The sequence below is a fragment of the Bombina bombina genome, chromosome 9, assembly GCF_027579735.1.
Source record: "Bombina bombina isolate aBomBom1 chromosome 9, aBomBom1.pri, whole genome shotgun sequence".
Classification (NCBI taxonomy): Eukaryota; Metazoa; Chordata; class Amphibia; order Anura; family Bombinatoridae; genus Bombina; species Bombina bombina.
The window spans coordinates 284,719,802-284,744,146 of record NC_069507.1 but is presented as its reverse complement, the minus strand read 5'-3'; the positions used below and the strand labels follow the sequence as shown (position 1 = coordinate 284,744,146).

Here is a 24,345-nt window from a genome sequence, read left to right as displayed (position 1 = left end):
TCCGTTCCGCACGATAATGAGAGCTATGAGGACAAATCTATAGTCTCTGGGCTGCAGCTAGATATAAGCCCGTTCTGCACGATAATGAGAGCTATGAGGACAAATCTATAGTCTCTGGGCTGCAGCTAGATATAAGCCCGTTCTGCACGATAATGAGAGCTATGAGGACAAATCTATAGTCTCTGGGCTGCCGCTAGATATAAGCCCGTTCCGCACGATAATGAGAGCTATGAGGACAAATCTATAGTCTCTGGGCTGCCGCTAGATATAAGCCCGTTCTGCACGATAATGAGAGCTATGAGGACAAATCTATAGTCTCTGGGCTGCCGCTAGATATAAGCCCGTTCTGCACGATAATGAGAGCTATGAGGACAAATCTATAGTCTCTGGGCTGCAGCTAGATATAAGCCCGTTCTGCACGATAATGAGAGCTATGAGGACAAATCTATAGTCTCTGGGCTGCAGCTAGATATAAGCCCGTTCTGCACGATAATGAGAGCTATGAGGACAAATCTATAGTCTCTGGGCTGCAGCTAGATATAAGCCCGTTCTGCACGATAATGAGAGCTATGAGGACAAATCTATAGTCTCTGGGCTGCAGCTAGATATAAGCCCGTTCTGCACGATAATGAGAGCTATGAGGACAAATCTATAGTCTCTGGGCTGCCGCTAGATATAAGCCCGTTCTGCACGATAATGAGAGCTATGAGGACAAATCTATAGTCTCTGGGCTGCAGCTAGATATAAGCCCGTTCCGCACGATAATGAGAGCTATGAGGACAAATCTATAGTCTCTGGGCTGCCGCTAGATATAAGCCCGTTCTGCACGATAATGAGAGCTATGAGGACAAATCTATAGTCTCTGGGCTGCAGCTAGATATAAGCCCGTTCTGCACGATAATGAGAGCTATGAGGACAAATCTATAGTCTCTGGGCTGCAGCTAGATATAAGCCCGTTCTGCACGATAATGAGAGCTATGAGGACAAATCTATAGTCTCTGGGCTGCAGCTAGATATAAGCCCGTTCCTGCACGATAATGAGAGCTATGAGGACAAATCTATAGTCTCTGGGCTGCAGCTAGATATAAGCCCGTTCTGCACGATAATGAGAGCTATGAGGACAAATCTATAGTCTCTGGGCTGCAGCTAGATATAAGCCCGTTCCGCACGATAATGAGAGCTATGAGGACAAATCTATAGTCTCTGGGCTGCAGCTAGATATAAGCCCGTTCTGCACGATAATGAGAGCTATGAGGACAAATCTATAGTCTCTGGGCTGCAGCTAGATATAAGCCCGTTCTGCACGATAATGAGAGCTATGAGGACAAATCTATAGTCTCTGGGCTGCAGCTAGATATAAGCCCGTTCCGCACGATAATGAGAGCTATAAGGACAAATCTATAGTCTCTGGACTGCTGCTAGATATAAGCCCGTTCCACACAATAATGAGAGCTATAAGGACAAATCTATAGTCTCTGGACTGCCGCTAGATATGTGTATTGAGAATCCGGCAACACCTGGCTCCGCATTCAACACCTTCACTTACAAGCTGCAATTTAATGCAAGGCACGAGGCTGTTGGGAGTAAATTGTGTTACAGATATTTATCACCTGCTTGGAGAAGGTGACATCAGCATATTAATATCTTAAACAACTCACAAGGATCCTTTTCTCATAATTTCAATATGTAAATTTCTTATTTAAATTGGTCAATGAGACAGCATGTTGGACAGCACATTATATGAGCAGACCTTTTGTAATGCAGCTGTTAATTACTGAGATATACTGTGCATATATAAACATGCATTGTGTGTGCAGACCTTTTGTAATGCAGCACATAATTAGAGATATACTGTGCATATATAAACATTTGTGTGTGCAGACCTTTTGTAATGCAGCATTTAATAACTGATATATACTGTGCATATATAAACATGCATTGCGTGTGCAGACCTTTTGTAATGCAGCACATAATTACTGATAGATACTGTTTATATATAAACATGTATTGTGTGTGCAGACCTTTTGTAATATAGCATTGATTACTGACATATACTGTGCATATATACACACATTTATCTTGTGCACAGTCCTTTTGTAATGTAGCAGTTAATTACTAATATATACATTTATTGTGTCCAGATCTTTTGTAATGCAGCACTTAATTACTGATATAGTGTGCATATATAAACATGTATTGTGTGTGCAGACATTTTGTAATGCAGCACATAATTACTGATATATACTGTGCATATATAAACATGTATTGTGTTTGCAGACCTTTTGTAATATAGCATTGATTACTGATATATACTGAGCATATATAAACATTTATTGTGTGTGCAGACCTTTTGTAATGCAGCACATAATTACTGATATATACTGTGCATGTATAAACAGTTATTGTGTGCAGACCTTTTGTAATTAAGCGGTTAAAGGATTCCAAAACTTAAGTTTTTTGTCCATAACCTGACCATCAATTTCAAATCACTAACGTGTATATTTCATCACTTACCTACTTTTACAGTCCAACGATCTTTCTGAACACTATAAAATTAAAATGTATTTTTCTAAGATGACATCATTACAGCCAACCCTCTAATATGGGCCGTGCACACCAAACTTCAATTTCCAATCGTATTGCAATTTTGTGCATATCATTAAGTGACAATGTCGTCACCCGGGGCATGCGCATTACGATCCGTTGACCCGCGCATGTGCATATCTGATCCATGATACCACACTTACCCATACAGTGGTATTGTAAATAAGCATATGCTCTGCTCTTACAAACTCTATTCCTCAAATTCAGCATAAAGTGAAATAAAATGAATATGTGTTTTATTCATAAGTTTGTCCGTTTTTATACACATAAAGAATTAATGCTCGTTATTGTTAGGGAGATTCTCGCAGCAATCCTCACTTACCTGCTCTATTCAGTGTATTGAGCATACAGTTAAATAAAATTAATATGGGTTTCATTGATAATTTTGTCCGTTTTTCTATACATGTAGAATTAATGCTCGTTAATACTAGGGAGATTCTCGCAGCGATCCACACTTACCTGCTCTATTCAGCAGCTCTGTCTGATATCAACACAGCAGGTCTGCTGGTTTGCTGTGAGTTACGTCAAGAATGACGTGGACGGTAAATCGCGCATGTGCATATCATCAAACCGACGCCATTTTCACAACCTGGGTTATCATTCAGAATTGGATAATGGTAATGAATCGCCGTCGGTGGGTTTGGAAAACCTTGTATTTTCGCAATCGGATTGCTAAGAAAGGATAAATATTATAAACGCAATGCAAATTACAAAAATATAGAAAACATCGATATTTCAATTTAAGATGACTTTTTTCTGGGTTTAGTGTCCCTTTAATTACTGATATATACTGGGCATATATAAACATGTATTGTGTTTGCAGACCTTTTGTAATATAGCATTGATTACTGATATATACTGCGCATATATAAACATTTATTGTGTATGCAGACCTTTTGTAATGCAGCACATAATTACTGATATATACTGTGCATATATAAACATTTATTGTGTGTGCAGACCTTATGTAATGTAGCACTTAATTACTGATATATACTGTACATATATAAACATTTATTTTGTGTGTTCAGACCTTATGTAATGTAGCACTTAATTACTGATATGTACTGTGCATATATAAACATTTATTGTGTATGCAGACCTTTTGTAATGCAGCATCAATTACTGATAGATACTGTCAATATATAAACATGTATTGTGTGTGCAAACCTTTTTTAAATTAAGCTGTTAATTACTGATATGTACTGGGCATAAATAAACATTGTGTGTGCAGACCTTTTGTAATGTAGCACTTAATTACTGATATATATACTGTGCATATATAAACATTTATTGTGTGTGCAGACCTTATGTAATGTAGCACTTAATTACTGATATATACTGTGCATATAAACATGTATTGTGTGTGCAGACCTTTTGTAATGCAGCACTTAATTACTGATATATACTGTGCATATATAAATATTTATTGTGTGTGCAGACCTTATGTAATGTAGCATTTAATTACTGATATATACTGTGCATATATAAACATTTATTGTGTGTGCAGACCTTATGTAATGTGGCACTTAATTACTGATATATACTGTGCATATATAAACATTTATTGTGTGTGCAGACCTTATGTAATGCAGCATTTAATTACTGATATATACTGTACATATATAAACATTTATTTTGTGTGTTCAGACCTTATGTAATGTAGCACTTAATTACTGATATGTACTGTGCATATATAAACATTTATTGTGTATGCAGACCTTTTGTAATGCAGCATCAATTACTGATAGATACTGTCAATATATAAACATGTATTGTGTGTGCAAACCTTTTTTAAATTAAGCTGTTAATTACTGATATGTACTGGGCATAAATAAACATTGTGTGTGCAGACCTTTTGTAATGTAGCACTTAATTACTGATATATATACTGTGCATATATAAACATTTATTGTGTGTGCAGACCTTATGTAATGTAGCACTTAATTACTGATATATACTGTGCATATAAACATGTATTGTGTGTGCAGACCTTTTGTAATGCAGCACTTAATTACTGATATATACTGTGCATATATAAATATTTATTGTGTGTGCAGACCTTATGTAATGTAGCATTTAACCCTTTCATGACATAGGCAATTGTTCAAGTTCTGAACGTAAACGAAACCTTGAATTTCAGCTATATGTCTTTTCAACCATAATTTACCCCTTTCACATTAAGTGCACCCACACTAATTATATATTGTTTTTTAGAGGACAGATAGGGCTTTCTTTTGGCATAAAAGATTTATTTCTCAACTATAATTTTATATAAAAAAAATCAAAGTAAGTGTGAGAAATTAAGAAATTTGAAGCTTTCCAAATGATTTTATTGTGAATATCATCATCCTGATATATGTTACTGCAATAAAACACCCATACTTGTGTTAAGCGATGTCCCATGAGTATAACGATACCCCCCATGTACAGGTTTTCTGAGTTTTCTGGAATTTACAAGGCCCAACATACGGCCTACCCATTTACATAGAAATCTGGCACATTCATTTTCTGGGCTTAAGTTGCCTTTCATACATTATAGCAGCCCAGGAATGAAAATGACCCCATCATGGCATACCATTTACAAAAGTAGACACCCTAGGGTATTCCAAAAGGGCCATGTCACGTCTTTTTGTGAAGCCCCTTAGTCACAACACCTGGCCAAATGTAGTGGTCATTTTTGTTGTATGCGTTTTTTACACAAACACTGCACTTTGGCTGTTTCTGTCATCAAGCTTTTATGTTTTACTGCTATAAAACACACATATTTGTGTTTGTCAATGTCCTACGAGTACAACAGTACCCCCCATGTACAGGTTTCACGGGGTTTACAGGAGTTACTGGGCCAAATATGGGGTCTGCCCATTTCAGTCTTTATGCATGGAAATTTGGCACCTTAATTTTCTGTGCCTATGTCCTCTTTGAGACATTATAGCAGCCCAGGAATGAAAATTACCCCATCATGGCATACCATTTTCAAAAGAAGACACCCTAGGGTATTCCAAAAGGCCCATGTCACATATTTTTGTGAAGCCCCTTAGTCACAACACCTGGCCAAATGTAATGGTGATTTTTTTTTGCATGCGTTTTTTGCACAAACACTGCACTTTGGCTGTCTCTGTCATCAACCTTTTATGTTTTGCTGCTATAAAACACACATATTAGTGTTTGTCAAGGTCCTACGAGTAAAACAGTACCCCCCATGTACAGGTTTTATGGGGTTTACAGAAGTTACAGGGCCAAATATGGGGTCTGCCCATTTCAGTTTTTATGCATGGAAATTTGGCACCTTAATTTTCTGTGCCTATGTCCTCTTTAAGACGTTATAGCAGCCCAGGAATGAAAATTACCCCATCATGGCATACCATTTTCAAAAGAAGACACCCTAGGGTATTTCAAAAGGCCCATGTCACATATTTTTGTGAAGCCCCTTAGTCACAACACCTGGCCAAATGTAATGGTGATTTTTTTTGCATGCGTTTTTTGCACAAACACTGCACTTTGGCTGTCTCTGTCATCAACCTTTTATGTTTTGCTGCTATAAAACACACATATTAGTGTTTGTCAAGGTCCTACGAGTAAAACAGTACCCCCCATGTACAGGTTTTATGGGGTTTACAGAAGTTACAGGGCCAAATATGGGGTCTGCCCATTTCAGTTTTTATGCATGGAAATTTGGCACCTTAATTTTCTGTGCCTATGTCCTCTTTGAGACATTATAGCAGCCCAGGAATGAAAATTACCCCATCATGGCATACCATTTTCAAAAGAAGACACCCTAGGGTATTTCAAAAGGCCCATGTCACATATTTTTGTGAAGCCCCTTAGTCACAACACCTGGCCAAATGTAATGGTGATTTTTTTTGCATGCGTTTTTTGCACAAACACTGCACTTTGGCTGTCTCTGTCATCAACCTTTTATGTTTTGCTGCTATAAAACACACATATTAGTGTTTGTCAAGGTCCTACGAGTAAAACAGTACCCCCCATGTACAGGTTTTATGGGGTTTACAGAAGTTACAGGGCCAAATATGGGGTCTGCCCATTTCAGTTTTTATGCATGGAAATTTGGCACCTTAATTTTCTGTGCCTATGTCCTCTTTAAGACGTTATAGCAGCCCAGGAATGAAAATTACCCCATCATGGCATACCATTTTCAAAAGAAGACACCCTAGGGTATTTCAAAAGGCCCATGTCACATATTTTTGTGAAGCCCCTTAGTCACAACACCTGGCCAAATGTAATGGTGATTTTTTTTGCATGCGTTTTTTGCACAAACACTGCACTTTGGCTGTCTCTGTCATCAACCTTTTATGTTTTGCAGCTATAAAACACACATATTAGTGTTTGTCAAGGTCCTACGAGTAAAACAGTACCCCCCATGTACAGGTTTTATGGGGTTTACAGAAGTTACAGGGCCAAATATGGGGTCTGCCCATTTCAGTTTTTATGCATGGAAATTTGGCACCTTAATTTTCTGTGCCTATGTCCTCTTTAAGACGTTATAGCAGCCCAGGAATGAAAATTACCCCATCATGGCATACCATTTTCAAAAGAAGACACCCTAGGGTATTTCAAAAGGCCCATGTCACATATTTTTGTGAAGCCCCTTAGTCACAACACCTGGCCAAATGTAATGGTGATTTTTTTTGCATGCGTTTTTTGCACAAACACTGCACTTTGGCTGTCTCTGTCATCAACCTTTTATGTTTTGCAGCTATAAAACACACATATTAGTGTTTGTCAAGGTCCTACGAGTAAAACAGTACCCCCCATGTACAGGTTTTATGGGGTTTACAGAAGTTACAGGGCCAAATATGGGGTCTGCCCATTTCAGTTTTTATGCATGGAAATTTGGCACCTTAATTTTCTGTGCCTATGTCCTCTTTGAGACATTATAGCAGCCCAGGAATGAAAATTACCCCATCATGGCATACCATTTTCAAAAGAAGACACCCTAGGGTATTTCAAAAGGCCCATGTCACATATTTTTGTGAAGCCCCTTAGTCACAACACCTGGCCAAATGTAGTGCTCCTTTTTTTTTGTATGCGTTTTTTGCACAAACACTGCCCTTTGGCTGTTTCTGTCATCAACCTTTTATGTTTTGCTGCTATAAAACACACATATTTGTGTTTGTCAATGTCCTAAGAGTAAAACAGTACCCCCCATGTACAGGTTTTATGGGGTTTACAGATGTTACAGGGCCAAATATGGGATCTGCCCATTTACATAGAAAATTGGCACATTCATTTTATGGGCCTTTGTCCTCTTTGAGACATTATAGCAGCCCAGGAATGAAAATTACCCCATCGTGGCATACCATTTATAAAAGTAGACAACCCAGGGTATTGAAAAAGGACTATGTTTAGTCTTTGTTTGTAGCCACTTAGTCACAACATCTGGCCAAAGGTAATGTTCATATTTCAGTTTTAGTTTATCACAAAAACACTGCCTTTTTGCTGTTTATATCATCCTTTTATGTTTTACTGCTATAATACACCCATCTTTGTGTTCAGCGATGTCCCATGAGTACAACAATACCCCCTATGTACAGGTTTTATGTGGTTTTAGGAAGTTACAGTGCCCAATATAGGGTCTGCCAATTTGCATGGAAATTGGGCATATTGATTTTATGGACCTTTGTTGCCTTTGAGACAGTATGGCAGCGCAGGAATGAAAATTACCCCACCATGGCATACCATTTGCAAAAGTAGACAACCCAGGGTATTAAAAAAGGACTATGTTTAGTCTTTTTTTGTAGCCACTTAGTCACAAAACCTGGTCAAATTTAGTGGTCATATTTTTTTATTTGCTTTTTTCACACAGACTTTGCATGTTTTCTATTTAGATCAACATCATTATATTTTTTACTGCTATAATACACCCATATCTGTGTTCAGTGATCTCCCATGAGTGCAACAATACCCCCTATGCACAGGTTTTATGTGGTTTTAGGAAGTTACAGGGCCCAATATAGGGTCTGCATAGAAATTTGGCACATTGATTTTCTGGCCCTATGTTGCCTTTGAGACAGTATGGCAGCCCAGGAATGAAAATTACCCCCCTCATGACATACCATTTGCAAAAGTAGATAACTCAGGATATTCTAAAAGGAGTATTTTAGTTGTTTTGTATAACTTATAATGGCCTTAGAGTGGATGGGCTTAACATATAAAGGGACAGGACAAGGTCAGGGGATTTATGAAGTTAGGAATACAGAATAATAAAATAAAATAAATTAGGAACACATACAGATTGCTTTCAAATTAAAAGTTTAACTCTGTGTGATATATTCGAAAGCAATCAGTGATACAGAGGCCAGGTTGAGAGGGGCAGTCAGGGCAATGGTAACTAGAATCCCTCCTCCCTCCTTTTTTATAGCAGACTCTGCATCTTTTCTGGGGTGTTAATTTGCAGGCAGTGGGGGGGATCCTAGTGGGAAAATGCCTGCCACAGAGTCGCTCAACATTTTCAGATTGAACAGTGGGAGGATTAGGGGTCTGGTTAAACAAAATATCAGATGTTACATTTAACACAAATTCCAAAAAAGTATAAGTTTTCCCTGTGCCTGTTTTTTTGTACAGCACATATGCATTATATACTGCGATCTGCATAATATAAAAGGCTACTTTTTTGTACCAAGTTCTAGTTTTTCTTTGAATTAGATATGGCTGCAGGCACCGGTCAGCTAAATCTACCCCCCCCATGTTTTTGTTGTACTCCACAATGCACTTTGGCTTTCGGATCTGTGCAGATCTTCCCTTCACAGACACTGGCACTGTAGCTTCATCGTGCATTGTGGAGAGCATGTACACATCTTTTTTATCAGTGTACCGAAGGGCCAGTAGCTCATTGTGGCGTAAAGCTGACGTTGTGCCCCTACTTTTTTTTCCATATGTCAGCTTCTGGGGGAAACCTTTGCGATTTTTTCTTGTTGTGCCACAGGCCACGGTTTCAAAATAAAACAAAAATTTTAATAGCTCTGTGCTGGTGTAAAAATTATCGAGCCACAAATGGTACCCTTTATTTAGCAGGGGTAGTAGGAGATCCCACACAATTTTCCCACTTGTGCCAACTGAATCTGGGCAGCCAGGTGGATCCAAGTGGCTATCCTTTCCCTGGTAGATGCGAAATGCCCAGGTATACCCAGTACTGCATTCACAGAGCTTATAAAATTTTACCCCATAGCGGGACCTCTTGGATGGTATATATTGCTTGAAAAGCAATCTCCCCTTAAATTTCATGAGGGACTCATCAATGCAAATGTCCTGCTCAGGTATGTAAACTTCTTTAAATTTTTGGGACAGGTGGCTTATCAGGGGCCTTAGTTTATATAACCTGTCATGCAGGGGGTCATTTTTGGGGGGGCACTTGGTATTATCATTAAAATGGAGAAACCGCAGCAATTGTTCATATCTGTCCCTCTTCATAACCCCTGGAAAAAGAGGGGTAGCCAGGATGGGGTTCTGGCTCCAGTATGAACGAATGCTGGGTTTCTTCACAATCCCCATTATTAATGTCAGGGCCCAAAACTTTTTAATCTCTGGTATGTCAGTGGGATGCCAGGTATTTTTTCTGACATACAGAGATTGGGGATTTTTGGACAGATACTGGCTGGCATATAAATTTGTTTGAGCAACTATATGCTCAAACATAGCATCTGTCAGAATCAGTGACATATAGTTTATTGGCTCACATACTGGAACATCACTTGTTATGCCAGGAGTCTCAGTAAATTCTGGCATTTCTGGGGCAGTGAAATTTGGGGGTATCCAATTTTGGTCATTTGTGCGACGCCTCCTTTTAGGTGGCGGGCAGGGAGCACCAGCATCAGATGTATCACTCAGGGGCTCTATATCTGATGCCGTAAGGGTTGCGCTGTCAGACAGAGCAGAGAGGGTTTCACTCCCTGAATCTGCGGCAAGAATGGCATAAGCCTCTTCTGCTGAATAGCGTGCCATAAGGGATTTTTTTCAGTACAAAGTACCACTTCACCACCACCAATTACCACTTCACCTTCCCCAAAATCCCACTAAACCACCCCAATTACCACCTCCCAATTACCACCCACCTATTCCCACCCACCCTATTCCCTTTTTTTTTTTTTTTTTTTAAATTATGATTTTTTCTTTATATATATATTTTTTTTTTTTTTTTTTATAAACTAAAAAAAAAAAGGAACTGGGAAGGGTAGTGATTGGGAACAGCAGGGAAGGGGTTAATAATAACTAAAGATCCCCACAAATAAACTTTTGGGCACTGATCAAAGCCCTGACAGGCTGATCACTGTGATATTAGGCTGATCACAGTAGCAGCTCAGTGATCAGCAGCAAAAACAATATATATATATATTTGTAACCCCCACAAATAAACCCCCAACGCTTTTGATCAACACTGATCAAAGCCCTAACAGGCTAAGCAAGTTATATTAGGCTGATCACAGTAGCAGCTCTGTGATCAGCAGCAAAAAAAATATATATATTGTTTGTAACTATATTTTTTCTCCCTCTCTAGCTTTCTGCAGCACACACCAACACTAAACTGTCTTCCTCTCTCTCTCAGATCGCACTGAGAGCAGAGAGGAAGCGGATACACTTGTAACAGCCAATGATTCCACTCATTGGCTGCTACAGTGTTACAGGGGACAATCGATACACCCCCTCCATGCTGATTGGATCCTGGGGGAGTGCCAGAGGTGCTAGGCACATCCCCCAACCGGATCCACAACAAACAAAATAACGGAGGGGGCACAGGAGCTGAAAACCGTTATGCCGTTCTATTCCGTCATAACGGCTCTAAAGCCCAGTGTAATTATGACGGAATGGAACGGCATAACGGCGTTAAAAGGTTAATTACTGATGTATACTGTGCAAATATAAACATTTATTGTGTATGCAGACCTTTTGTAATGTAGCATTTAATTACTGATATATACTGTGCATATATAAACATTTATTGTGTGTGCAGACCTTATGTAATGTAGCACTTAATTACTGATATATACTGTGCATATATAAACATTTATTGTGTGTGCAGACCTTTTGTAATGTAGAACTTAATTACTGATATATACTGTGCATATATAAACATTTATTGTGTGTGCAGACCTTATGTAATGTAGCACTTAATTACTGATATATACTGTGCATATATAAATATTTATTGTTTGTGCAGACCTTATGTAATGTAGCACTTAATTTACTGATATATGCTGTGCATATATAAACATTTATTGTGTGTGCAGACCTTATGTAATACAGCACTTAATTACAGATATATACTGTGCATATATAAACATGTATTGTGTGTGCAGACCTTATGTAATGCAGCACATAATTACTGATATATACTGTGCATATATAAACATTTATTGTGTGTGCAGACCTTATGTAATGTAGCACTTAATGACTGATATATACTGTGCATATATAAACAGTTATTGTGTGCACAGACATTATGTAATGTAGCATTAATTACTGATATATACTGTGCATATATAAACATTTATTGTGTGTGCAGACCTTATGTAATGTAGCACTTAATTACTGATATATACTGTGCATATATAAACATTTATTGTGTGTATAGACCTTATGTAATGCAGCACTTAATTACTGATATATACTGTGCATATATAAACATTTATTGTGTGTGCAGACCTCATGTAATGCAGCACTTAATTACTGATATATACTGTGCATATATAAACATTTATTGTGTGTGCAGACCTTATGTAATGTAGCACTTAATTACTGATATATACTGTGCATATATAAACATTTATTGTGTGTATAGACCTTATGTAATGCAGCACTTAATTACTGATATATACTGTGCATATATAAACATTTATTGTGTGTGCAGACCTTATGTAATGCTGCACTTAATTACTGATATATACTGTGTGCATATATAAACATTTATTGTGTGTATAGACCTTATGTAATGCAGCACTTAATTACAGATATATACTGTGCATATATAAACATTTATTGTGTGTGCAGACCTTATGTGATGTAGCACTTAATTACTGATATATACTGTGCATATATAAACATTTATTGTGTGTATAGACCTTATGTAATGCAGCACTCAATTACTGATATATACTGTGCATATATAAACATTTATTGTGTGTGCAGACCTCATGTAATGTAGCACTTAATTACTGATATATACTGTGCATATATAAACATTTATTGTGTGTGCAGACCTTATGTAATGCAGCACTTAATTACTGATATATACTGTGCATATATAAACATTTATTGTGTGTGCAGACCTTATGTAATGCAGCACATAATTACTGATATATACCGTGCATATATAAACATTTATTGTGTGTGCAGACCTTATGTAATGTAACATTAATTACTGATATATACTGTGCATATATAAACATTTATTGTGCGTGCAGACCTTATGTAATGTGGCACTTAATTACTGATATATACTGTGCATATATAAACATTTATTGTGTGTGCAGACCTTATGTAATGCTGCACTTAATTACTGATATATACTGTGCATATATAAACATTTATTGTGTGTGCAGACCTTATGTAATGTAGCATTTAATTACTGATATATACTGTGCATATATAAATATTTATTATGCAGACCTTATGTAATGTAACATTAATTACTGATATATACTGTGCATATATAAAAATTTATTGTGTGTGCAGACTTTATGTAATGTAGCACTTAATTACTGATATATACTTTGCATATATAAACATTTATTGTGTGTGCAGACCTTATGTAATGCTGCACTTAATTACTGATATATACTGTGCATATATAAACATTTATTGTGTGTACAGACCTTATATAATGTAGCACTTAATTACTGATATATACTGTGCATATATAAATATTTATTGTGTGTGCAGACCTTATATAATGTAGCATTTAATTACTGATATATACTGTGCATATATAAACATTTATTGTGTGTGCAGACCTTATGTAATGCGGCACTTAATTACTGATATATACTGTGCATATATAAACATTTATTGTGTGTGCATACCTTATGTAATGTGGCACTTAATTACTGATATATACTGTGCATATATAAATATTTATTGTGTGTGCAGACCTTATGTAATGTAGCATTTAATTACTGATATATACTGTGCATATATAAACATTTATTGTGTGTGCAGACCTTATGTAATGCAGCACCTAATTACTGATATATACTGTGCATATATAAACATTTGTGTGTGCAGACCTTATGTAATGTAACATTAATTACTGATATATACTGTGCATATATAAACATTTGTTGTGTGTGCAGACCTTATGTAATGTAGCACTTAACCTTTTAAAGCCGTTATGCCGTTCCATTCCGTCATAATTAGACTGGGCTTTAAAGCCGTTATGACGGAATGGAACGTCATAACTAACGGCTGTCCTGAAGCCTTCTGTGCTTCAGGGATTTAATCGCGGTCTGGAGGGCGTTCCTAGGATTGTAGGGATGCCCCCCAGATGCGATCCAATAATTGAAATCTCGCGATCGTATGCACGATCGCGTAGTTTCAATTTGTCTACATCGGAACAGTTGTTCCGATGTAGGCACTTTAACCCTGTCACGAAAGGGTTAATTACTGATATATACTGTGCATAAACATTTATTGTGTGTACAGACCTTATGTAATGCAGTGCTTAATTACTGATATATACTGTGCATATATAAACATTTATTGTGCAGACCTTATGTAATGTAACATTAATTACTGATATATACTGTGCATATATAAAAATTTATTGTGTGTGCAGACTTTATGTAATGTAGCACTTAATTACTGATATATACTGTGCATATATAAACATTTATTGTGTGTGCAGACCTTATGTAATGCTGCACTTAATTACTGATATATACTGTGCATATATAAACATTTATTGTGTGTACAGACCTTATATAATGTAGCACTTAATTACTGATATATACTGTGCATATATAAACATTTATTGTGTGTGCAGACCTTATATAATGTAGCATTTAATTACTGATATATACGGTGCATATATAAACATTTATTGTGTGTGCAGACCTTATGTAATGCAGCACTCAATTACTGATATATACTGTGCATATATAAACATTTATTGTGTGTGCAGACCTTATGTAATGTGGCACTTAATTACTGATATATACTGTGCATATATAAATATTTATTGTGTGTGCAGACCTTATGTAATGTAGCATTTAATTACTGATATATACTGTGCATATATAAACATTTATTGTGTGTGCAGACCTTATGTAATGCAGCACTTAATTACTGATATATACTGTGCATATATAAACATTTATTGTGTGTGCAGACCTTATGTAATGCAGCACATAATTACTGATATATACTGTGCATATATAAACATTTATTGTGTGTGCAGACCTTATGTAATGTAACATTAATTACTGATATATACTGTGCATATATAAACATTTATTGTGCTTAATTACTGATATATACTGTGCATATATAAACATTTGTGTGTGCAGACCTTATGTAATGTAGCACTTAATTACTGATATATACTGTGCATATATAAACATTTATTGTGTGTGCAGACCTTATGTAATGTAACATTAATTACTGATATATACTGTGCATATATAAACATTTATTGTGTGTGCAGACCTTATGTAATGTAACAATTACTGATATATACTGTGCATATATAAACGTTTATTGTGTGTGCAGACCTTATGTAATGCAGCACTTAATTACTGATATATACTGTGCATATATAAACATTTATTGTGTGTGCAGACCTTATGTAATGCAGCACTTAATTACTGATATATACTGTGCATATATAAACATTTATTGTGTGTGCAGACCTTTTGTAATGTAGCACTTAATAACTGATATATACTGTGCATATATAAACATTTATTGTGTGTGCAGACCTTATGTAATGCAGCACTTAATTACTGATATATACTGTGCATATATAAACATTTATTGTGTGTGCAGACCTTATGTAATGTGACATATAATTACTGATATATACTGTGCATATATAAACATTTATTGTGTGTGCAGACCTTATGTAATGTAGCACTTAATTACTGATATATACTGTGCATATATAAACATTTATTGTGCACAGACCTTTTGTTTGACATAACAGTAATCTATAACACCCCCATCAGATTGTCCCCCCTTTTCCATCTTCTCTCACTCATTTCCATTACCTCCTCTATCAGACTGTTACCCTTACTCTGACCCTTCTCTTACCCTCTCTCACCCTACAGACTGTTACCCTTACTCACCCTACAGACTGTTACTCTTACTCTCTCCCTCTCTCACCCTACAGACTGTTACCCTTACTCTCCCCCTTCTCTCACCCTACAGACTGTTACCCTTACTCTCCCCCTTCTCTCACCCTACAGACTGTTACACTTACTCTCCCCCTCTCTCACCCTACAGACTGTTACCCTTACTCTCCCCCTCTCTCACCCTACAGACTGTTACCCTTACTCTCCCCCTACAGACTGTTACACTTACTCTCTCCCTCTCTCACCCTACAGACTGTTACCCTTACTCTCCCCCTTCTCTCACCCTACAGACTGTTACACTTACTCTCCCCCTCTCTCACCCTACAGACTGTTACCCTTACTCTCCCCCTCTCTCACCCTACAGACTGTTACACTTACTCTCCCCCTCTCTCACCCTACAGACTGTTACACTTACTCTCCCCCTTCTCTCACCCTACAGACTGTTACACTTACTCTCCCCCTCTCTCACCCTACAGACTGTTACCCTTACTCTCTCCCTCTCACTCTACAGACTGTTACCCTTACTCTCTCCCTCTCACTCTACAGACTGTTACCCTTACAGACTCTTACCCTTACTCTCCCCCTCTCCCACCCTACAGACTCTTACCCTTACTCTCCCCCCCTACAGACTCTTACCCTTACTCTCCCCCTCTCCCACCCTACAGACTCTTACCCTTACTCTCCCCCTCTCCCACCCTACAGACTCTTACCCTTACTCTCCCCCTCTCTCCCCCTACAGACTGTCAGACCCTCTATAGACTAGTATTTCCTCTCTTCTAACACACATATTTCCTGAAGTAACATCACTTTTTGATATTGCCTCAGGAAGTTTCTATACCCTCTTGAACCCAATTATCTCCCATGACTTTGCCACCTATTCCCAATAAATGTCTCCCTTTCCCAGCCCTCTGGCAATGCATTTCTTATCTCATTTCCACATGTGACCAATGGTTGTTCCTGTCTGTGTCTGTCCTCTGCAGCCTGCAAGGGTACCTGCCCGGCTTACAGAGAGGCAAATGCCAGCTAACATGAGTAAGTCAGGATGCACTACAGGAGTTACTGATGCCTGTCTCCTCACACATCTGCCTGTCCCTAACCTTATGCAGACTGACTCTCACAGCCTTCTCCTGGCCACGTATGTGCTCCCCAGGCTACACTCATTCCTCCAGCCTAACACACTCCCCCTGTCCCTGGATTCCAAGCAGATTCTCCGGTAGTCTCTTGGTATCCCCCCTCCCTCCCCTCCTGCCTCGTCTGCTGAAGACTTCAGCAAACTGCTTGCAAGTCTCTGAGACCCTGGCGGATCTCTAAGGCACCCACTCCCCCCTCATCCAGCACTTCTCCCCTCTTCTAACCCCCCTCTCCTAACCCCCTTATCCAGCATTGCTCCCTCTCCTAAACCCTTTATCCAGCATTGCTCCCTCTCCTAAACCCTTTATCCAGCACTGATCCCTCTCCTAACCCCCTTATCCAGCACTGATCCCTCTCCTAACCCCCCTTATCCAGCACTGATCCCTCTCCTAACCCCCCTTATCCAGCACTGATCCCTCTCCTAACCCCCCTTATCCAGCACTGATCCCTCTCCTAACCCCCTTATCCAGCACTGATCCCTCTCCTAACCCCCTTATCCAGCACTGATCCCTCTCCTAACCCCCTTATCCAGCACTGATCCCTCTCCTAACCCCCCTCATCCAGCACTGATCCCTCTCCTAACCCCCTTATCCAGCACTGATCCCTCTCCTAACCCCCCTCATCCAGCACTTCTCCCCTCTTCTAACCCCCTTATCCAGCATTGCTCCCTCTCCTAACCCCCTTATCCAGCACTGATCCCTCTCCTAACCCCCCTCATCCAGCACTTCTCCCCTCTTCTAACCCCCTTATCCAGCACTGATCCCTCTCCTAACCCCCCTTATCCAGCACTGATCCCTCTCCTAACCCCCCTTATCCAGCACTGATCCCTCTCCTAACCCCCTTATCCAGCACTGATCCCTCTCCTAACCCCCCTTATCCAGCACTGATCCCTCTCCTAACCCCCCTTATCCAGCACTGATCCCTCTCCTAACCCCCTTATCCAGCATTGCTCCCTCTCCTAAACCCTTTATCCAGCATTGATCCCTCTCCTAACCCCCTTATCCAGCATTGCTCCCTCTCCTAAACCCTTTATCCAGCACTGATCCCTCTCCTAACCCCCTTATCCAGCACTGATCCCTCTCCTAACCCCCTTATCCAGCACTGATCCCTCTCCTAACCCCCCTTATCCAGCACTGATCCCTCTCCTAACCCCCCTTATCCAGCACTGATCCCTCTCCTAACCCCCTTATCCAGCACTGATCCCTCTCCTAACCCCCCTCATCCAGCACTTCTCCCCTCTTCTAACCCCCTTATCCAGCATTGCTCCCTCTCCTAACCCCCCTTATCCAGCACTGATCCCTCTCCTAAACCCTTTATCCAGCACTGATCCCTCTCCTAACCCCCTTATCCAGCACTGATCCCTCTCCTAACCCCCCTTATCCAGCACTGATCCCTCTCCTAACCCCCCTTATCCAGCACTGATCCCTCTCCTAACCCCCCTTATCCAGCACTGATCCCTCTCCTAACCCCCTTATCCAGCACTGATCCCTCTCCTAACCCCCCTCATCCAGCACTTCTCCCCTCTTCTAACCCCCTTATCCAGCATTGCTCCCTCTCCTAACCCCCCTTATCCAGTACTGATCCCTCTCCTAACCCCCTTTATCCAGCACGGATCCCTCTCCTAACCCCCATTATCCAGCACTGATCCCTCTCCTAACCCCCATTATCCAGCACTGATCCCTCTCCTAACCCCCTTATCCAGCACTGATCCCTCTCCTAACCCCCCCCCCTTATCCAGCACTGATCCCTCTCCTAACTCCCCTTATCCAGCACTAATCCCTCTCCTAACCCCCCTTATCCAGCACTGCTCCCTCTCCTAACCCCCCCCTCATCCAGCACTGATCCCTCTCCTAACCCCCTTATCCAGCACTAATCCCTCTCCTAACCCCCCTCATCCAGCACTGCTCCCTCTTCTAACCCCCCTCATCCAGCACTGCTCCCTCTCCTAAACCACGTATCCAGCATTTCTCCCCTGCCCTAACTCCCTTATCCAGCACTGATCTCTTTTTCTAAGCCTCTTATCCAACACTTCTCCCCTCTGTATTCTCTTCCCAACAGCATTTTCCCCCAGTAAATACTCATGTGATCTCTTCAATTTTCTGTCACAGCACTATCTATTATTTCCCCTGCAACCCCCAAGCTCTCTCCCCTGCAACACCCCAGCTCTCTCCCTCGCAACACCCCAGCTCTCTCCCTCTCTCCCCTGCAACCCACAGCTCTCTCCCTCTCTCCCCTGCAACCCACAGCTCTCTCCCTCTCTCCCCTGAAACCCACAGCTCTCTCCCTCACTCCCCTGCAACCCACAGCTCTCTCCCTCACTCCCCTGCAACCCACAGCTCTCTCCCTCACTCCCCTGCAACCCACAGCTCTCTCCCTCACTCCCCTGCAACCCACAGCCCTCTCCCTCTCTCCCCTGCAACCCACAGCCCTCTCCCTCTCTCCCCTGCAACCCACAGCCCTCCCCCTCTCTCCCCTGCAACCTCAAGCTCTCTCTCCCCTGCAACCTCAAGCTCTCTCTCCCCTGCAACCTCAAGCTCTCTCTCCCCTGCAACCTCAAGCTCTCTCTCCCCTGCAACCTCAAGCTCTCTCTCCCCTGCAACCTCAAGCTCTCTCTCCCCTGCAACCTCAAGCTCTCTCTCCCCTGCAACCTCAAGCTCTCTCTCCCCTGCAACCTCAAGCTCTCTCTCCCCTGCAACCTCAAGCTCTCTCTCCCCTGCAACCTCAAGCTCTCTCTCCCCTGCAACCTCAAGCTCTCTCTCCCCTGCAACCCCCAGCTCTCTCTCCCCTGCAACCCCCAGCTCTCTCTCCCCTGCAACCCCCAGCTCTCTCTCCCCTGCAACCCGCAGCTCTCTCTCCCCTGCAACCCGCAGCTCTCTCTCCCCTGCAACCCGCAGCTCTCTCTCCCCTGCAACCCGCAGCTCTCTCTCCCCTGCAACCCGCAGCTCTCTCTCCCCTGCAACCCGCAGCTCTCTCTCCCCTGCAACCCCCAGCTCTCTCTCCCCTGCAACCCCCAGCTCTCTCTCCCCTGCAACCCCCAGCTCTATCTCCCCTGCAACCCCCAGCTCTATCTCCCCTGCAACCCCCAGCTCTATCTCCCCTGCAACCCACAGCTCTCTCTCCCCTGCAACCCACAGCTCTCTCTCCCCTGCAACCCCCAGCTCTCTCCCCTGCACCCTCAAGCTCTCTCCCCTGCACCCTCAAGCTCTCTCCCCTGCAACCCCCAGCTCTCTCCCCTGTACCCACAGCTCTCTCCCCATATCCCCTGCACCCACACAGCTCTCTCTCCTGCACCTCCAGCTCCTTTCCCCCTGCACCCCCAGCTCTCTCTCCCTTTCCTCTGCACCTCCAGTTCCCTCTCCCCTGCACCCCAGCTCTCTCCCTTTCCCCTGCACCCCAGCTCTCTCCTGCACCACCAGTGCTCTCCTTTTCCCCCAGCTCTCTCTCCTGCACCTCCAGTGCTCTCCCCCTTTCCCCTGCACCCCAGCTTTCTTTCCTAGCTGCACCCCACGCGGTGCTCCCTTGTTCCTCTCCCAGCACTCTAACGTACAGCTCCAGTGCTCTCCCTGGCTGACTCCCCCAGCCCTATATAAGCACTCCCGGCCCCTTGTAATTCCCCTCAGAATGTCCAGTGCTTGCTTGTCCCTAGCCGTGCTCCTGTTCCTTCTGCCCCCCTGCCTACCTCTGTCCCCCCCAGACCTGCTACTATATGACGGGGTCTCGCTGTACTCCCGTGGGGACTGGCTGGGGGCCCGGGCCAGAATGCAAGAGACCCTGCACAGCTTGCGGCAGCTGCGGAACATCCGTCTACAGTGTGCGGCGCTGTGCGGCCTAGGAAACTACAGAGCAGAGGAGCTCGCGTGGAAGACTGGGCCGGACTCGGACGCTGAATCCGGGAAGGAGCAGAAAGCACAGGCCTGGGATTCCAGGCTGGAAGAGACAGTGCTAGGCCGCGCACACTGCTTAAGCAGGTGTGAACACCTGAAGCTGGGGGACCCTTCACTGTACCGCCTTACCCGGGACACCGAGCAACTCCTGCACCGGGGGGCTCCCTATAACTACCTGCAGCTGGTGCACTACAAGGTTAGTCTACAGGGGGTAAATAGTCTACAGGAGGGAATAGTCTGCAGGAGGGAATAGTCTGCAGGAGGGAATAGTCTACAGGGGATAAATAGTCTACAGGGGGGAATAGTCTGCAGGAGGGAATAGTCTGCAGGGGATAAATAGTCTACAGGGGGATAAATAGTCCGCAAGAAGTGATTAGTCTACAGGAGGATAAATAGTCTACAGGGGGGGGGGGGGGGGGGGGGGATGAATGGTCTACAGGGGGATGAATGGTCTACAGGGGGATGAATGGTCTACAGGGGGATGAATGGTCTACAGGGGGATAAATAGTCTACAGGGGGATAAATAGTCTACAGGGGGATAAATAGTCTACAGGGGGATAAATAGTCCGCAAGAAGTGATTAGTCTACAGGAGGATAAATAGTCTACAGGAGGATAAATAGTCTACAGGGGGGGGGGGGTAAATAGTCTGCAGGGGGATAAATAGTCTGCAGGAAGGGAATAATCTACAGGGGGATAAATAGTCTGCAGGAGGGAATAGTCTACAGGGGGATAAACAGTCTGCTGGAGGGAATAGTCTACAGGGGGATAAATAGTCTACACGGGGATAAATAGTTTCCAGAAGGATAAATAGTTTCCAGAGGGCTAAATAGTTTCCAGAGGGCTAAATAGTTTCCAGAGGGGTAAATAGTTTCCAGAGGGCTAAATAGTTTCCAGAGGGCTAAATAGTTTCCAGAGGGCTAAATAGTTTCCAGAGGGCTAAATAGTTTCCAGAGGGCTAAATAGTTTCCAGAGGGGTAAATAGTTTCCAGAGGGGTAAATAGTCTGCAGGGGGGTAAATAGTTTAGAAGGGGGATAAATAGTCTGCTGGAGGGAATAGTCTACAGGGGGATAAATAGTCTAAAGGGGGATAAATAGTCTAAAGGGGGATAAATAGTCTACAGGGGGATAAATAGTCTAAAGGGGGATAAATAGTCTACAGGGGGATAAATAGTCTACAGGGGGATAAATAGTCTACAGGGGGATAAATAGTCTAAAGGGGGATAAATAGTCTACAGGGGGATAAATAGTCTACAGGGGGATAAATAGTCTACAGGGGGATAAATAGTCTACACGGGGATAAATAGTCTACACGGGGATAAATAGTCTACACGGGGATAAATAGTTTCCAGGAGAATAAATAGTTTCCAGAGGGGTAAATAGTCTGCAGAGGGGTAAATAGTTTAGAAGGGGGATAAATAGTCTGCTGGAGGGAATAGTCTACAGGGGGATAAATAGTCTACAGGGGGATAAATAGTCTACAGGGGGATAAATAGTCTACAGGGGGATAAATAGTCTACAGGGGGATAAATAGTCTACAGGGGGATAAATAGTCTACAGGGGGATAGTTGGCTGGAGGGAATAGTCTACAGGGGGTAAATAGTTTAAAGGGGGATAAATAGTCTGCAGGGGGGAATAGTCTGCAGGGGGATAAATAGTCTGCAGGAAGGGAATAGTCTGCAGGGGATGAATAGTCTGCAGGGGATGAATAGTCTGCAGGGGATGAATGGTCTGCAGGGGATGAATGGTCTGCAGGGGATGAATGGTCTGCAGGGGATGAATGGTCTACAGGGGGATAAATAGTCTACAGGGGGATAAATAGTCTACAGGGGGATAAATAGTCTACAGGGGGATAAATAGTCTACAGGGGGATAAATAGTCTACAGGGGGATAAATAGTACGCAAGAAGTGATTAGTCTACAGGAGGATAAATAGTCTACAGGAGGATAAATAGTCTACAGGAGGATAAATAGTCTACAGGAGGATAAATAGTCTACAGGGGGGGGTAAATAGTCTGCAGGGGGATAAATAGTCTGCAGGAAGGGAATAATCTACAGGGGGATAAATAGTCTACAGGGGGATAAATAGTCTACAGGGGGATAAATAGTCTACAGGGGGATAAATAGTCTACAGGGGGATAAATAGTCCGCAAGAAGTGATTAGTCTACAGGAGGATAAATAGTCTACAGGAGGATAAATAGTCTACAGGGGGGGGGGTAAATAGTCTGCAGGGGGATAAATAGTCTGCAGGAAGGGAATAATCTACAGGGGGATAAATAGTCTGCAGGAGGGAATAGTCTACAGGGGGATAAACAGTCTGCTGGAGGGAATAGTCTACAGGGGGATAAATAGTCTACACGGGGATAAATAGTTTCCAGAAGGATAAATAGTTTCCAGAGGGCTAAATAGTTTCCAGAGGGCTAAATAGTTTCCAGAGGGCTAAATAGTTTCCAGAGGGCTAAATAGTTTCCAGAGGGCTAAATAGTTTCCAGAGGGGTAAATAGTTTCCAGAGGGCTAAATAGTTTCCAGAGGGCTAAATAGTTTCCAGAGGGCTAAATAGTTTCCAGAGGGCTAAATAGTTTCCAGAGGGCTAAATAGTTTCCAGAGGGGTAAATAGTTTCCAGAGGGGTAAATAGTCTGCAGGGGGGTAAATAGTTTAGAAGGGGGATAAATAGTCTGCTGGAGGGAATAGTCTACAGGGGGATAAATAGTCTAAAGGGGGATAAATAGTCTAAAGGGGGATAAATAGTCTACAGGGGGATAAATAGTCTAAAGGGGGATAAATAGTCTACAGGGGGATAAATAGTCTACAGGGGGATAAATAGTCTACAGGGGGATAAATAGTCTACAGGGGGATAAATAGTCTACACGGGGATAAATAGTCTACACGGGGATAAATAGTCTACACGGGGATAAATAGTTTCCAGGAGAATAAATAGTTTCCAGAGGGGTAAATAGTCTGCAGAGGGGTAAATAGTTTAGAAGGGGGATAAATAGTCTGCTGGAGGGAATAGTCTACAGGGGGATAAATAGTCTACAGGGGGATAAATAGTCTACAGGGGGATAAATAGTCTACAGGGGGATAAATAGTCTACAGGGGGATAAATAGTCTACAGGGGGATAAATAGTCTACAGGGGGATAGTTGGCTGGAGGGAATAGTCTACAGGGGGTAAATAGTTTAAAGGGGGATAAATAGTCTGCAGGGGGGAATAGTCTGCAGGGGGATAAATAGTCTGCAGGAAGGGAATAGTCTGCAGGGGATGAATAGTCTGCAGGGGATGAATAGTCTGCAGGGGATGAATAGTCTGCAGGGGATGAATGGTCTGCAGGGGATGAATGGTCTGCAGGGGATGAATGGTCTGCAGGGGATGAATGGTCTACAGGGGGATGAATGGTCTACAGGGGGATGAATGGTCTACAGGGGG

The 24,345-nt window shown here is 42.0% G+C and overlaps 1 protein-coding gene across 1 annotated transcript in view; it reads left to right on the top strand.

The window, feature by feature from the left end:
- LOC128640601 (serine-rich adhesin for platelets-like) overlaps positions 1–21,301 on the top strand; it is a 40,218-nt gene extending 18,917 nt beyond the window's left edge. The window contains exon 3 of the mRNA XM_053693070.1: positions 19,051–21,301. Within this exon, the coding sequence (XP_053549045.1) occupies positions 19,051–21,173 (2,123 nt within the window). The 3' untranslated portion in view covers positions 21,174–21,301. The remainder of the gene's footprint in view (positions 1–19,050) is intronic.
- The last annotated feature ends 3,044 nt before the right edge of the window (positions 21,302–24,345 follow it).